This window comes from Primulina eburnea, chromosome 8 (genome assembly GCF_022965805.1).
Source record: "Primulina eburnea isolate SZY01 chromosome 8, ASM2296580v1, whole genome shotgun sequence".
Lineage (NCBI taxonomy): Eukaryota > Viridiplantae > Streptophyta > Magnoliopsida > Lamiales > Gesneriaceae > Primulina > Primulina eburnea.
Genome location: NC_133108.1, coordinates 42,398,555 through 42,413,048, shown reverse-complemented (window position 1 = coordinate 42,413,048; position 14,494 = coordinate 42,398,555). Strand labels below are relative to the sequence as shown.

General features: G+C 33.5%; 2 protein-coding genes across 2 annotated transcripts; both read left to right on the top strand.

The window, feature by feature from the left end:
• The first annotated feature begins 1,977 nt into the window (after positions 1–1,977).
• LOC140839297 (AP2-like ethylene-responsive transcription factor At1g16060) lies at positions 1,978–4,350 on the top strand. The gene is made up of 8 exons (XM_073205935.1): positions 1,978–2,138; positions 2,324–2,406; positions 2,578–2,586; positions 2,803–2,891; positions 3,027–3,100; positions 3,196–3,246; positions 3,483–3,559; positions 3,812–4,350. The coding sequence occupies exons 1-8, from the start codon at positions 1,978–1,980 to the stop codon at positions 4,348–4,350; spliced, it is 1,083 nt and encodes a 360-aa protein (XP_073062036.1).
• Positions 4,351–9,585: 5,235 nt separating this feature from the next.
• Positions 9,586–14,312, top strand: LOC140839950 (probable LRR receptor-like serine/threonine-protein kinase At2g23950). Its single transcript, XM_073206971.1, is given in 13 exon segments — positions 9,586–10,064; positions 10,178–10,310; positions 10,490–10,561; positions 10,643–10,786; positions 11,188–11,259; positions 11,406–11,465; positions 11,592–11,692; positions 11,788–11,922; positions 12,007–12,083; positions 12,085–12,352; positions 13,186–13,286; positions 13,288–13,566; positions 13,739–14,312. Coding segments are annotated over 13 exon segments (1,911 nt in total). The 5' UTR covers positions 9,586–9,970; the 3' UTR covers positions 14,114–14,312.
• Positions 14,313–14,494: the final 182 nt, after the last annotated feature.

Here is a 14,494-nt window from a genome sequence, read left to right as displayed (position 1 = left end):
ACAGAAGAATAAATAAATAAACATTAATAAGCTAATATTATTATTATATATTATTTTATAACATACTATGATATATTTTAGTATTTTAAAATTTAAAACTCCCATATAATATATAAAAATAATTAGCAGATGGACCATAATCTGTACAATTTTACTGATAGCAGTAACATTTTTTTCCCTTAAAGATGAAGCAAAGAAATCAAATTAATCTTAAATTGATCAAAACATATATGGTTAAACCTTTGCATGTTCTTGAAAAAAGTTCTGCAAGCTTCGATTATGAACTTTAATAATTTGAATTTATTTTTCACTATTTCTTGACGAGTGAGTCTCATGTGAGACCGTCTTACGGATCATAATCTATGAAACAGGTCAACTCTACCCATATTCACAATAAAAAGTAATACTTTTTCATGGGTGATCCAAATAAGAGATCCGTCTCACAAATACGATCCGTGAGACCGTCTCACACAAATTTTTGCCACATATGTATTCAATCGACTTTTACAGAAGTCTTCGTACAAATTAAATATCAAGTATAATGCGTGTATTTAATAACGTACGTTGACAGTGGCACATAATTAAAAAGCTTTGTATTCATTAATTAGAGCATCACAAAAACCAGAAGTCTTGCCTTGGTGATGTGTGATGTTCCTTTTGCATGTCATCTTGAACTTGTAAACACTTTAATGTAAAAGATATATCATATTAATTATTTCATTATACATATTAATTCAATGTTTGACTCAATTCTACAACTTGGGTTGTACATCTCATTATTTTTTATATCTTTCAATTTATTATCTTTGAATAATACATCATTTTATTATCTTCTCGCACAAATCAAGCAGAATATCTAATGTTGTCAGAAGCACAACAAATTAATTATCACTTTTTCCCCCACAATCCATGGGTAAAAGTGCATGTCGATGGTTTCCGCATCTAAGGGAAGATGTTCTTAATGAAAAGCTTGACATGTGCTGAACCCAACCCTAAAATTAGGGTATGCTAATAAGGAATAATATAGATGATTTTCATGCAAATTAAGAGATATGTAATACACTCTCTTAAGTTTGACTACGCCCATAAGCACTGCGAAACCTAAGTTCAGTGCCTAATTTATTCCTGCAAATCTGATGTCCAGGCCGCCTCATATTGTGCCGGAATGGTATTTCCTACCGATCCATCTCATTCTTCGTAGTATACCTGACAAATCGGGAACCGAATGAGAAGCCTGAATGGAGGATATAATATGATAACATTTGAGAAACACCCTTAATCGATCAAGCCGAGGTCACCAATTCATCCCAATTAGATCAGGGAGAGTCGTTTGCATCATGGTCGTCGTAATACTCGGTACCGAAAACGAGATCATAATATAAGTGAACTCAAGATGGTCAAAAAATGTCACAGTTCTTGAAGAATATTGATAGTGTCACTAATTTAGTTACGTTTTTAGTATCATAACGTTACCGTTGGTGTTATAATCAAAGTTTTATTTTTTAATCCCATTAGTTATAGTTTTATATAATTATTAGGAAAGTAATAATGTAGTAGTGGAGTAGCAATTGTTACTGTTGTAGGAGCCATCGATACATAACGCTACATAGTTTAAAAGACAACTTTAGCATTACCAATATTTTCCTTTTTTATTCATGATTTTTAGATTCACAAATTCGAATATCCCACATGCAAAATATATAAAAAAAATCCAAAAGGATATTATTAACAAATTAATCGCACTTTATGTAGAAATAAATTCACCAACAAAAACAACAAATAGCCCAAAATAAAGTTACGACAATGTGGAAAGATGCGGCTGAGACGGCCAAATCATTCATGCCGGCAGTTAGCCATTTGCCAGCCCACATTATTTCACCTCATTTTTTTCCCTTTAAAAACCCTAACATTCGAAGACATATAGGCATATCAATCCTTCAACCATTCTCCTAATTAACCATTACATACATAAAACCTATGGGCAAGCTACCACAGAAGAACATTCTTGATAACCCTTCTTCGAAGAACACTAATGCTAACCACGCTACGAATCCCGGGATGAAGGCTAAACGGACTCGGAAAACGATCCCTAGAGACTCACCTCCTCAACGAAGCTCCGTTTATCGCGGGGTGACGAGGTTTTAAGATTTGATCGTTTATTTTTAGTCGAAAATCAATATTTCGATGGCCAGTGCATAAATGTGACGAATAACTAGTCATCAAAATTTGAAAGTATATACATTACTACAAATTTTCGGTTTATGTAAAATATTTAGGGCCTCGACTAACTTGAGAATATGTTTCGGTTTTACGTATGTCGTAGGCACCGATGGACGGGGAGATACGAAGCACATTTGTGGGATAAGAATTGCTGGAACGAGGCACAAAACAAGAAAGGCAGACAAGGTTAGTTTTTTTTTTCCTTGAAGAAAAATACATGAAATGCAACATTAATTTATTATTTAATTTTGGATTCTTTATTTAAATTTTTGGTTCATTTTTTTAGTACTGATCATGTCTTCTTGTTCTCTATGCATGGTGGTGGGTACTTTGGTCGGAATTTGACCGAAAATGCAGTCTATCTTGGTGAGTCTCGATCACACTTAGCCGTCGTCCCACAAATTAAAACGTGTTCAACGAATTAACGATGGAATCACATAATTTACATCCATTAAATATATCTTGTAAAATTCGACACGATGATTAAAATTACGCATTGTAGTAAGGACAGTATTCTTCGTTCTTTCGTGATTTACGAGATCGTAAATGATCGATTTGGTTGCATCTTTTGAATGTGTGAAGGTGCCTATGATGATGAAGACGCAGCAGCGCATGCTTATGACTTGGCTGCACTTAAGTATTGGGGCCAAGACACTATTCTCAATTTTCCGGTAATTGTCACACACACACACACACACACACACACACACACACACACATATATATATATATATAAACTTGTATTTTATGATTAGATTTGAATTAAGAATTGTAATTATATATAATGGGATGATTTTGAATTATAGTTGTCCACATATGAGAAAGAGCTGACAGAGATGGAGGTACAGTCCAGGGAAGAATATATTGGATCATTAAGGAGGCAAGTATTTTAATGAAAAATAATTCAACCTTATGTTTAATATTTATAAAATTTACATTTGTAATTTTAAGTTTTTATTTATTGACAAATTACAGGAAAAGCAGTGGTTTCTCAAGGGGAGTATCCAAGTATAGAGGAGTTGCAAGGTACAGAAAATATAAAATTATAATATTTCATTATCTTACAACTAAGGATAAAATCCATTTATTATGCCGAGATATGAGACAATATTGAGAGGTTAAATTAAATTAAAATAATTATTACATATTAATTTTACTGGTATTCTCAATATTTTAATATCAATTCGGGCATGTATGTCAAGAATATTAATAGTTCATGATATATTTTTATTTTCATTTTTGTGGCAATATTCTTCTTGCAGACATCACCACAATGGAAGATGGGAAGCCAGAATTGGAAGAGTTTTTGGCAATAAATATCTTTATCTCGGAACTTATGGTAAATCTTGAATTATGCAAACTTGTATTATATTTTATGCGCTATAAACTCGAACCATATGTCAATTTGTTAATTGTCCCCCATCGGTTGGATAAATAACCTTGGAGTTGTATATATGGGCTTTGAGAATCCTCCTCCTTGAGTTAGCTTTTGGGATTGAGTTAGGTCCAATTTTCAATCTTAGCACAATTTTCATATTTTTAATTTTCCGCTAAACTATTTATATGATATGATCATTAAAAAATCTTGCAGCTACACAAGAAGAAGCTGCCGTTGCATATGACATGGCAGCTATCGAATATCGTGGACTCAACGCTGTCACGAACTTCGATCTAAGTCGCTACATCAAATGGTTAAGACCCAACAACATCGACAATACGCTTCACGATAATATGGAACCAAACATGGTTCCATGTGACAACCACGACCTGGACATGGTGGTAGCCACCACCACCCTCCCACCCTTACAACAACCCTCCGACGACGTTTTTGATGCTGCCACATCCCAGCCACGACCCGCGAACACCACATCAGCATTAGGCCTTTTGCTACAATCTTCAAAGTTCAAGGAAATGATGGAAATGACCTTGACTGCTGAGTACTCTTCCACACCACAGGATCAGTTTGAATATCCACCACAAAGCTGCATTCCAGATGACATAAAAACTTGCTTCGAATCCAACGACTTCTGTTCGTACGACGGAGACGACGTCTTTGAGGATCTCAACTCGTTCATGCAGCCTATGGTTCATTTTGACTCGATTCTCAATGCCGAAGATTTGATCCTCTAATTAACTCTGATCGATCTTTAATTGATTTCATTGCTTTCTTTTCATTTGTTGACATGGAAACAAATTCCATTTCTGTTCTTTAACGTTCATTGTTTGTAGATACAAGTTGAATAAAATCATGAATATTTCATTGTAAGATAACATTTGTCAATTGTTCTAGCAATGGCCAATTAAGGAATAAATCTCTTTTAACTTTGATACCCAGGGATGAACCCATCAAGATCCGGCCCAGGAGCCCGTGGCCCATCCCAAGTCCAAATGGAAGACAGGCCCATTACGGGCTCAGGTATTCTCCTATGAATATCAGGTTTGAGCGTTCAGTTGATTATTCAATATATCGTTTTCAGCAGCACCTTTAGCTGCTCCCCCATATATCCTCAGTTTTCAGGCTCAGGGTAATTTCGGAACCTGTATCTGGATTAGTGACACTTGCTGGAATCGGATCCTAAATTTCACGTGAGTATCAAACTTTATTATGATATGATTTTTTTGCCTCAAATTATTTTCCATTCGTCGAATTTGAAAGCAGGATTTTTGGGCTGGCCCGCTGATCAATCGAGCCTCCTCGTTGGTCCAATATTCTACTTTTCTTCCTGCGGGAATTTTATTTTCTCAGTTTTTTCTCATGTGATTTTTTCTTCTCAACATTCACATTTTGATACATAACGTTTTATATCATACTTTAAATTTAAAATGTTCATCTTCATCAACTTAATGAATACTATACAGATAATTGAAAAAAATTGGCACAAAATGTTTTTCAATTTTAATCAATGTCATAAAAATGAGAAAATAGATTTTATGAAATCCAAAATTTCAAATTCATCGATTCAAAAATGGTTGAGTTCAACTTATTTTCAGGGTATTTTTCTTAATGTATATCTAACAATCCACATTTATTCTTACATGTGAGATTCATGATCTTTTCTATGGACCTTATACATATATGAAAAAGAATAAAGATTAAAGATCCTCGGATGCCACTTTAGGACAATACTTTAAGGTTCAACCTCAAGTTGCTTTTGTAGAGCAATTTAAAAGATTTGAAAACTTAAAGAGACATTTTTTAAAAAAATATATAAATAATTTAAAACGAAGTTCCATGTCCTCTAACAAATTAAAGTGTGCATGGGAAATTGGAAATCGAAATCTTTGTTGGGGTGCGTTTGATTCTTCCATTCCATGCGTGGGTGGGGAATTGATTCTTGCAAGTGCCCATCACAAAACAAAAGGCCATCCAATTAAGCTTAAAGTCGAGATGGCATTCCCAGCCAAACGCATGTAATTATTTATTTTTTTCATGATTCTTTTGACAAACTTTATAGTATAATGTTCAAATTATTAAAAAAAGTTTAGAAAAACTTACAGATTAATCACGCGAGTAATTCACCGCAAAAATATCATATATTCGATCTATTACATGCTACACGAACATATCCGGTATGATCGACCTAATTTTATTATTTGGTAAGTAAATTTTTATATATATATAATCGTATATATTTGTGTGGGTGATTTCAAAGTTCAAATCCAGTTAACCTACTTTGCTTGTATGTGTAAAAGGATATTTTGTGAGATAAAGCAAAAGCAAAAGGTGCATACTGCAATTTGCAACATTGCCTTTCCGCATTGGAAGCATACATTATAATTTATACACCTGACAGGGACCATATAATATAAAATATTTTAATTTGTTACGTAACTTTTTTTCTTTTTCCATATCAACAAATCCCCCCGAAGAGCTAAATCGGCCCACTCATCTAAAATCATCATGCATTTTCTCTCGATTCAAAATTATATTATAGTATTTAGATAAAGTTTTATTTTTTAATTATGGAAAACGTTTCTTGGATATCCTTTTCCCCGGCTTTATTTGGTACTAATAATAATTCTGATAAATTTGTAGTGTGTATAATTTAATAATTCTGTGCATATATATTTTGGTATTACTGAATTTGTGCGTAAAGAAATTAGAAATCTTATTAAACTTAAGAACTTTATAAATAATTTTTTATTAAGGGGGTGTATTCAACGTGGGAAATTTATTGACTTTTAATGACTTTTGTAGATTTTTAAAATCTAGAGGTATTCAATCAAGACTTTTGCATACTCTATAGAAGTCTTGTGGTATTCAAAATAGACTTTTATGGAGTTTTAAAAAGTCAAGTGATAGTCAACATTGACTTTTATAAACTCTATAAAAGTCTACAGGTATTCAAATTTTCCATGGACTTTTAATAACTCCATGGAATTCATTGACATACAAACATTAAAGCCTAAGGTACAACTACAAATTGTAAAAAATTGTATTTGGTTCACACCAAAGATTTGAATGGATTTTTAAAACTTCTAACTCTCTCTCTGTCGCTTCACATCACATATCTTCATATCTTCTCTCCTCTCATCTATTTATATTACTCTCTCAAATTTTCGAAGTGTATCTCTATATATATTTTCATCTTTCTTTTTCAAATTTTTCATTTTTTGGCTGATTGTTCATTTAATAATTTTTTATTTTAATAACACGAGGAAATTTTGAATTATAGAATTGATTTTGTGATTTTTAATTTATGATTTATACAAATTAATGTAATATTCAATAATAATAAAAGATGATCAAAAAAATGTTGTTTAATTCTTAATAATTGAATATTTTCGTAACAACATTGTTTTTTTAAATTCATTTTCGTATTTTTAATTAATATGTAAGCTATGATATTTTTATACAAAATTATATTCACACAATAATAAATAATATTATTTTTACATTTATATTATCAATTTAAAAATAAGATTACATGTTAATCAATTGATGTATTTTAAAAAATTTACAAACATGCATATAAACCCATCTTTCGAGAGTTATTTAGAATAATTCTTTTCAATCATGGAAAAAAAATCTGAGAGACTGTTTCACGGATCAAATTTGCACGTTTTATATATTGTTTTCTTTTTTAAAAGAAAAAAGAAAATAAAATTGGAGGTAATAATAGAGGAGATGTAAAAAAATGGAGCCATGGCATTGTGTAGTCTAATCTTTAGATAGAGCAGCAAGAGGAACAAAAAGAAACAGACTGATGCCTAAGAGAACAGAGTCCCGTTTCTCACATCAAATCCCAAAACCACAAATGCATCTGTTCACTTTTCTTGTAATGCCTATTATTCTCTGATGTTTTGGCTACAACAAGCAATGAATTGAATTATTATTATTATTATTATTATTATTATTATTATTATCGATGAGGTTTCTAAATAGAGAGGGTTTCGAAGATACTTTTTTAGATTTACTTGTAAAATAATATCTTCATATATTGTTTATTTAATGTGTGTGTGTGTATATATATATATATATATATATATTAGATATTTTTGAATTAAAAAAATCTTTTATTCAGTTATCCATGTTGGTTTTTTTTTTATGAGTAGAAACAAATGATTGAGATAGTTTATTTTATAAATATATTTTAATTATGCTTAATTGTTAAAAATTAAATTTTAAATCGTACAAAAACTAGTAAATAATTAATCAGTTGAGTTAGTAAAATAAAAATTTGTTTTATTTCTAAACAAAACAAAATTAAAATGCATAGAGAACTAGAGGACATACCATGTTTAAAAAATAAAGAAATTAAAGAAAAAAAAGGGCAGACCAGATGTGCGACTGATCAGATGTTAATCCACTTGTACTAGCTTAGGAAAAAAAATCAATCACAATAGTACTTAAAAATTAATTTATATTATAATTTAACATGTTATATTTCAAAACCAACATTTTAAAAAGATCCCACATATTATTAAAAAAATACTTCATCTGTCTCTGCTATATAATCCATTTTTGTTCATATAATAAGAATGTTGACAAAGCAAATTATACAAACAAATTTTTTAATTTTTTTTAAAAAATTAAAATTTGCATTCTAAAATAATTGCTATTTTTGACGTGAAAATAGACTTGGTCAAACTTTTTTTAAAAAAATAACTAGTGAACAAATATACTACTGGAGATTATTTTTTAAAAAAAAGTTTGACCAGAGTTATAAACAAAATAGCCGTGAGATATACAGGCACTCTCAAATTCTGAGCTTCTTCCCTCTCATTATTACTTTAACTTGTTCTACTTCATCCTTCCAGTCTTTGGCAATCTTCCGTACTCACAAATATTTGTTCATCCCAAGTATTCGTTGTTTAAAATCTTGAAGCACACTTATTCATTAGTTGAAAATTAAAAGTTAAAAAGATTCTGAGTATCTCATTCTTTTATTTCAAAAAAAATATGGATCTAGTTACTTTATTTTTTTTGTACGGGATAAACATTTGAAAATACAACGAAATAAGTGTTATGCAATCTCGAAAGAAAAATAAAGTGTTGTATATAAAAAGCCGAACAGAAACTAATGAACAATGTCGTGAGAAAATATAGTAGGTGAAACTGAAACAGTAAAGCAAACCGATACATGTATGAAGTACAATATCCTTAAAACAGATTCGTCTCATCCGATATGTGTTTCAAGGACCAAGTTAGATGATTTTTTCCCAGGATATAACGGGACAACCAACAATAATCTAGCACGAAGGAAATATGTCGACGAACTGAAGAAATACCTGAACTTTATCACAAGTCGAGCAGAGTTGCAGGACAACAGGTGGCAGTGAGAAGAAGAGAGTTGAAAGTAATATGTGAGTGTGAGATCTGATTGAAGGACTCGGGACTGTCTTTATACATAAACACTTAGGTTTCATATAGACAGTCATAAACCAGGCAAAGGTTGCTCAACTAGAGCACCAACAATAAGTCATATGAACACCAACAGTCAGCAGATGAAAAGTCACATTCAGAAATATATGGAGAAATTTTCTAAAATAAAATTCAGGAAAATAACAAAAGACCGGCGAATATTGGTGGACAATTTTTTTTTGATCGGTCCCACATTCGGCACACTCAAGTTGCATTTGTACACAAGTCGAGCACTTCCCAATGCAAATCGAGCAATTGATTTGTACTTGTGTAGGCACGCAAAATAGTCTTTTGACCAATTATTCTTAAACCTTCAGGAAACGAAACTCAATACAAACTCTCTCACTCATGCTCAGATATGTGAGACATCTTTCATTCCACATTTATCGCCCACTTAAAAAACCCATGAGATATCCAATTTTAATTGATAATGGAAAAACCTAATAAGCCAAAGTCCAATAAGCCAAAGTACCAAGTCCAGCAATAAGCTTAGCAAATCGGCGAAGAAAAAGGAGAAACAAAGCAGTGATGCACCAGACACACCTGCAGGGACCCTTAGCAGTACAGAATCGCCACACAACGCACCAACACACACAGTGTGTGAGAGAATAAACTTTTATCTCATCGCTTGTATTTTCCCCCGCATTCAAAAGATTAAAAAGAGTGTCTAAAAATACTCGAAAAAGAAGGGGTTCAATACAGTAAAAGATGGTTGCTTTGAATAAAGTTTTATTGGTGACAGTGAGAGAGAAAAAGGAAAGATATAAAGAAACATAAGTGATTAGCTAGTAGTGTTCTAACATAGTAAATAAATGGTTTTTTTTGTCAAGTGAAAATTTTTCTCAGCTCTCTGTGCTGTTTCTTGCTTCATGGTTTCTTGACATCATGTCTCATGTTACCAGCAAATGTCTCGTTTCTCTCTTTTTTCTTGCGTATTTCTTCATTACCGCACTTTCATTTCAAGCTCGGAATCCTGAAGGTATGTATGTAGACTCCAATACGGCAATGATATGAAGGGAATCTTCAAATGTAAAAAATCCTTTTTCAGCTTGTTGAAATCGATTCTTTTGGATATTGTTTTCTGGGTTTCAGTTGAAGCATTGATTGGTATAAGGGAAAGTTTGGATGATCCTCATGGAGTTCTGAGCAACTGGGATGAGGATTCTGTTGACCCTTGTAGCTGGTCTATGATCACTTGTAATTCTGATAATCTTGTCACTGCTTTGTGAGTATTCTTGATTTTCGCTTTCTAAATATTTTTGATTGAGTTGCATATATGTATTTGTATTTATGTGTGTGTGTGTGTGTGTATGTTTTGAATTGAATTCACTACTGTGTGAGGCAAAAAGAAACATTTGCCTGAAACTGTCTTCTTGCCTAGAATTGATAATGAATTTTGTACAGCGGAGCTCCTAGCCAAGGTTTATCAGGTTCTTTGTCAGGGAAGATAGCAAATCTCACAAACCTCAAACAAGTGTAAGCAAATTGTTGAAACTTTTCACATGTGGTAGTTCTTAGAGTGACTTGATTCTGAAATTTTTATATTTCTATCTGCAGACTGTTGCAAAATAACAATATTTCTGGGCATATTCCAGAAGAATTGGGCCATCTTTCCAGTCTTCAAACATTGGATCTTTCTAGTAATAAGTTTTCTGGTCATATTCCTGAGTGTGTGGGTTCCTTGAATCATCTCCAGTATCTGTGAGTGTATTCTTCCCCATTATTCTTGCTGGGACTTTCTATTTAGAGTCATATAGTAAACAATTTTTAGATCAATTCGATTGGGAGAATGGTGATATTTTGAGTTGAAGGCCATTCGCTGGGCCCCTGCCTTTATACTAACCCGGGTTCTTATTGTTAGGAAGAAGAGACAAAAATTGAAAGGAAAATAATAAAATACCACACTACAAATTTACTTGAAAAACTATTCCACGACTGCATACAGAAATTGATTCTTGTAAATTATACATGAAACTAAAAATATTTTTGAACAAATAGTTGATTGTCTCTACTCACCCTGGTAGTTCACCCTTGACTTACATCCCTTTCTAAAACTTTAGTTGTTGTGCCTTATGGTCCGTATTTTGTCTTGTAATGTATAGGAGGTTCAATAACAATTGCTTGAGTGGGGTTCTTCCTTTGGTTTTAGCCAGTCTGCCCCAGCTTACTTTCTTGTGAGTATGATCACTCTATCCTATTGAACTTCTACATTTTGTTTTTGTTGTTTATCATGTTGTCTTATAGGTAATAGAATTAAATTTAGTATTTGTTTCAACATGTGAATCATAGGAGGTTCTGAATTTGTTGAATTTTTGTACAGGGATTTGTCCTACAACAATCTCAGTGGACCAGTGCCCACTTTTCATACCAAAACATTTAAGTATGGATTCTCTGCACAATTCTGTACTATGGATAATATTGACTTTATTTTTTGTAATTCAATCATGGATGGAAAATAATTGTTTTTGTTTTGTCGTTTTTTTGTTGTAACGAATTTATGTTGCAGCATATTGGGTAACCCTTTAATCTGTGGGATTCACTCCAATGAAAAATGTTCTGGATCAATCTTGGCTAGCCCTCTTTCATTTACCATGGATCCATCTTCTGGTAAATTATCAATTCTCTATGCATTCATTTTTTCGTCCAAGAAACTTTTGTTTTCTTTTTAGCAACTGTAGCTTATTTCCCTTGCATAAATCCAGGCCGGTCGAGTTCCAGGAAACTATCAATTGCACTAGGAATGAGCCTTAGCTTTGTATTAATCTTAGTTGTTACATTAGGATTTCTTGTTTGGCAAAGAAACACGAAGAGAGCGCAATCCAATTTAAACTTTACAGGTAGTAGATTTCACCCCAAGTGTACTAATACGTTATATTTACTACTGTTTCTAATATCTCATCGATATTATATTCTATCATTAGACATTCAAGAAGAGGATCTTACGAGTCTTGGAAATCTTAGATGCTTCACATTTAAAGAACTCCAACACGCTACTGACTAATTACAGTTCGAAGAACATTCTTGGCACCGGAGGATTCGGAAACGTTTACAGGGGGAAGTTGGTTGATGGGACGTTGGTGGCGGTCAAGCGACTGAAAGATTTGACAGGAACCACTGGAGAATCACAGTTTAGGACCGAATTAGAGATGATCAGCCTAGCCGTTCACCGGAATTTGCTTCGCATTATGGGATACTGTGCCACACCAAATGAAAGGCTTCTTGTGTATCCTTACATGTGTAATGGCAGTGTGGCGGCAAGGCTTAGAGGTGGGAATCTTTCCTTCAGATTTTTTTAATTATATTTTATCTTTTGCTATGGGTTCTTCTAGCAATTTAGATTAATAATTTTGGAGACTAAGGATCGAAGCAGAGAAGTCACTAGAGGATCCTACCCTGCATTTCACTAGTGATTTAAAAGATATTATTGGTTTTGTCAAATTATAGACTATGTCGCTCCCCCTCGACTAACTCGTGATTAGGTGGAAACCAATGCACAAATCATGTCACGAATGAACTCGTGGTGGACCTCAGTATCAGTAGGGATTGAAGTCACTTCCAACTTTAGGCCATGTGAGTTAGGAACATGGCCCATTTCAACTGCATTCCGATATGTTTCAAGATAACAAAGAATCTTTCTTTTTGTGCTTTGCTACTCTATTGTAATGTCGACAGTTGCCTATTTTGACTATTTTCTATTACCAAGTTACCCAAAAATCAAGAATATACCTGATAATTTTCTTGACTGAGTAGGAGTTTGGTATTATTGGACAATTATGACATAATATGCCTAAAAATCCACGACACAGATTTTTATGGAAATTTGAGGGTAGCAAATCCTCGGATTTCTTTTGGTTCGAACGTACTTTTTGATCTATTCAAAATGTTCTTTATGATATCAAATCAAATCTGAGATTAGAAGAAGGGAATGACTTAGATTTTGGGTAACTAGCATGAATAAAATAAACGAACGGCTTAATTATCAAGCTATGGCGCAAGAAAACGCTTGTGTTTTATTTTACTATGAGTGTGAAAAAGTGGCTCCTTAATTGTACGAAATTTATTCAAATTTGTATTCAAGACCTTTTATATAATAATCGCAGGGAAGCCGGCTCTGGATTGGAACACCAGAAAGAGAATTGCGATTGGTGCTGCAAGAGGGCTTCTATATCTGCATGAGCAATGTGATCCAAAGATAATCCACTAGGGACGTTAAGGCTGCCAATGTGCTGTTAGACGACTTCTTGGAAGCTGTTGTTGGTGACTTTGGCCTTGCAAAACTACTTGATCATGCTGAATCTCATGTAACCACCGCTGTCCGTGGTACGGTCGGTCATATTGCACCGGAATACCTTTCAACTGGTCAGTCGTCCGAGAAAACTGATGTCTTTGGATTCGGAATTCTCCTGTTAGAACTTATTACCGGAATGAGAGCACTTGAGTTTGGAAAATCAGCGAACCAGAAAGGAGCTGTGCTCGAATGGGTATGCCTATCCTTAGCATTACATCTGCTAGTTATAGCATTGCACAAACACGATGAGCTGGACCACGGCAAAGAAAACATAATGAATATGTGTGGTTCATTTGCTGTGATGGCTTTGATAAACACCTATTTGCTTGTTCTCCAATTGTCTTTAACATGAAGTTTGAATGCAGGTAAAGCAAATACAGCGAGAAAAGAAAGTCGAGTTATTGGTGGACCGAGAATTGGGGATAAACTACGACAGGATTGAGGTAGGGGAGATGTTGCAAGTGGCTCTGCTTTGTACTCAAAACTTGCCTGCCCATCGTCCCAAAATGTCTGAGGTTGTCCGAATGCTCGAAGGTGATGGCCTTGCCGAAAAGTGGGCAGCCACGCATAATTATGTCAATACTGCGACAAATTTTTCGCGCGAGGATAGGAAGTCACGATCAATGTCTGCCCCGGGAAATGAGGACGCTGATCACGATCAGTCGAGCATGTTTGGTGTGACAATGACCATGGATGATGACTATGACGCTCATTGCATGGAGCTTTCAGGTCCAAGGTGACTGAGGAATGGGAAAGCTGAGAGAATAAGATGAAAGTAGGTAATAAGTAAATTCTTGTTTCATCCACTTCCAGGAAAGAATTAGTGTTGCTCTGGGAGATTTCTTATGCATTTTTATTTGGGGTTCTATTCGTGGAATGTATATATCTCTTTTGTGTGTTGGTATATATGTTCTTTAACCTCTACTTTTTTCCAATTCAGTTTGAATCTTTTACTTTTCTTGCTTACAAACTTGCAAGTTCTAAATTGTTGCATGGATTTGTTTATTACCGATCAAGGAAAACAAATTCTAAACCAAACATTTGTTGATTAATCAGACCGCAACAAGGACATCTGCATTCTTAAGAATATATGATCGTATTAACCTTATTTCAAGTCGTGT

Bases quoted from the DNA above. Each gene is read 5' to 3' on its own strand.
- LOC140839297 (XM_073205935.1), top strand. From the start codon at position 1,978: ATGGGCAAGCTACCACAGAAGAACATTCTTGATAACCCTTCTTCGAAG. The intron at 2,892-3,026 runs GTAATTGTCACA...TTTGAATTATAG, and splicing joins ACACTATTCTCAATTTTCCG to TTGTCCACATATGAGAAAGA. The intron at 3,247-3,482 runs GTACAGAAAATA...TTCTTCTTGCAG, and splicing joins AAGTATAGAGGAGTTGCAAG to ACATCACCACAATGGAAGAT.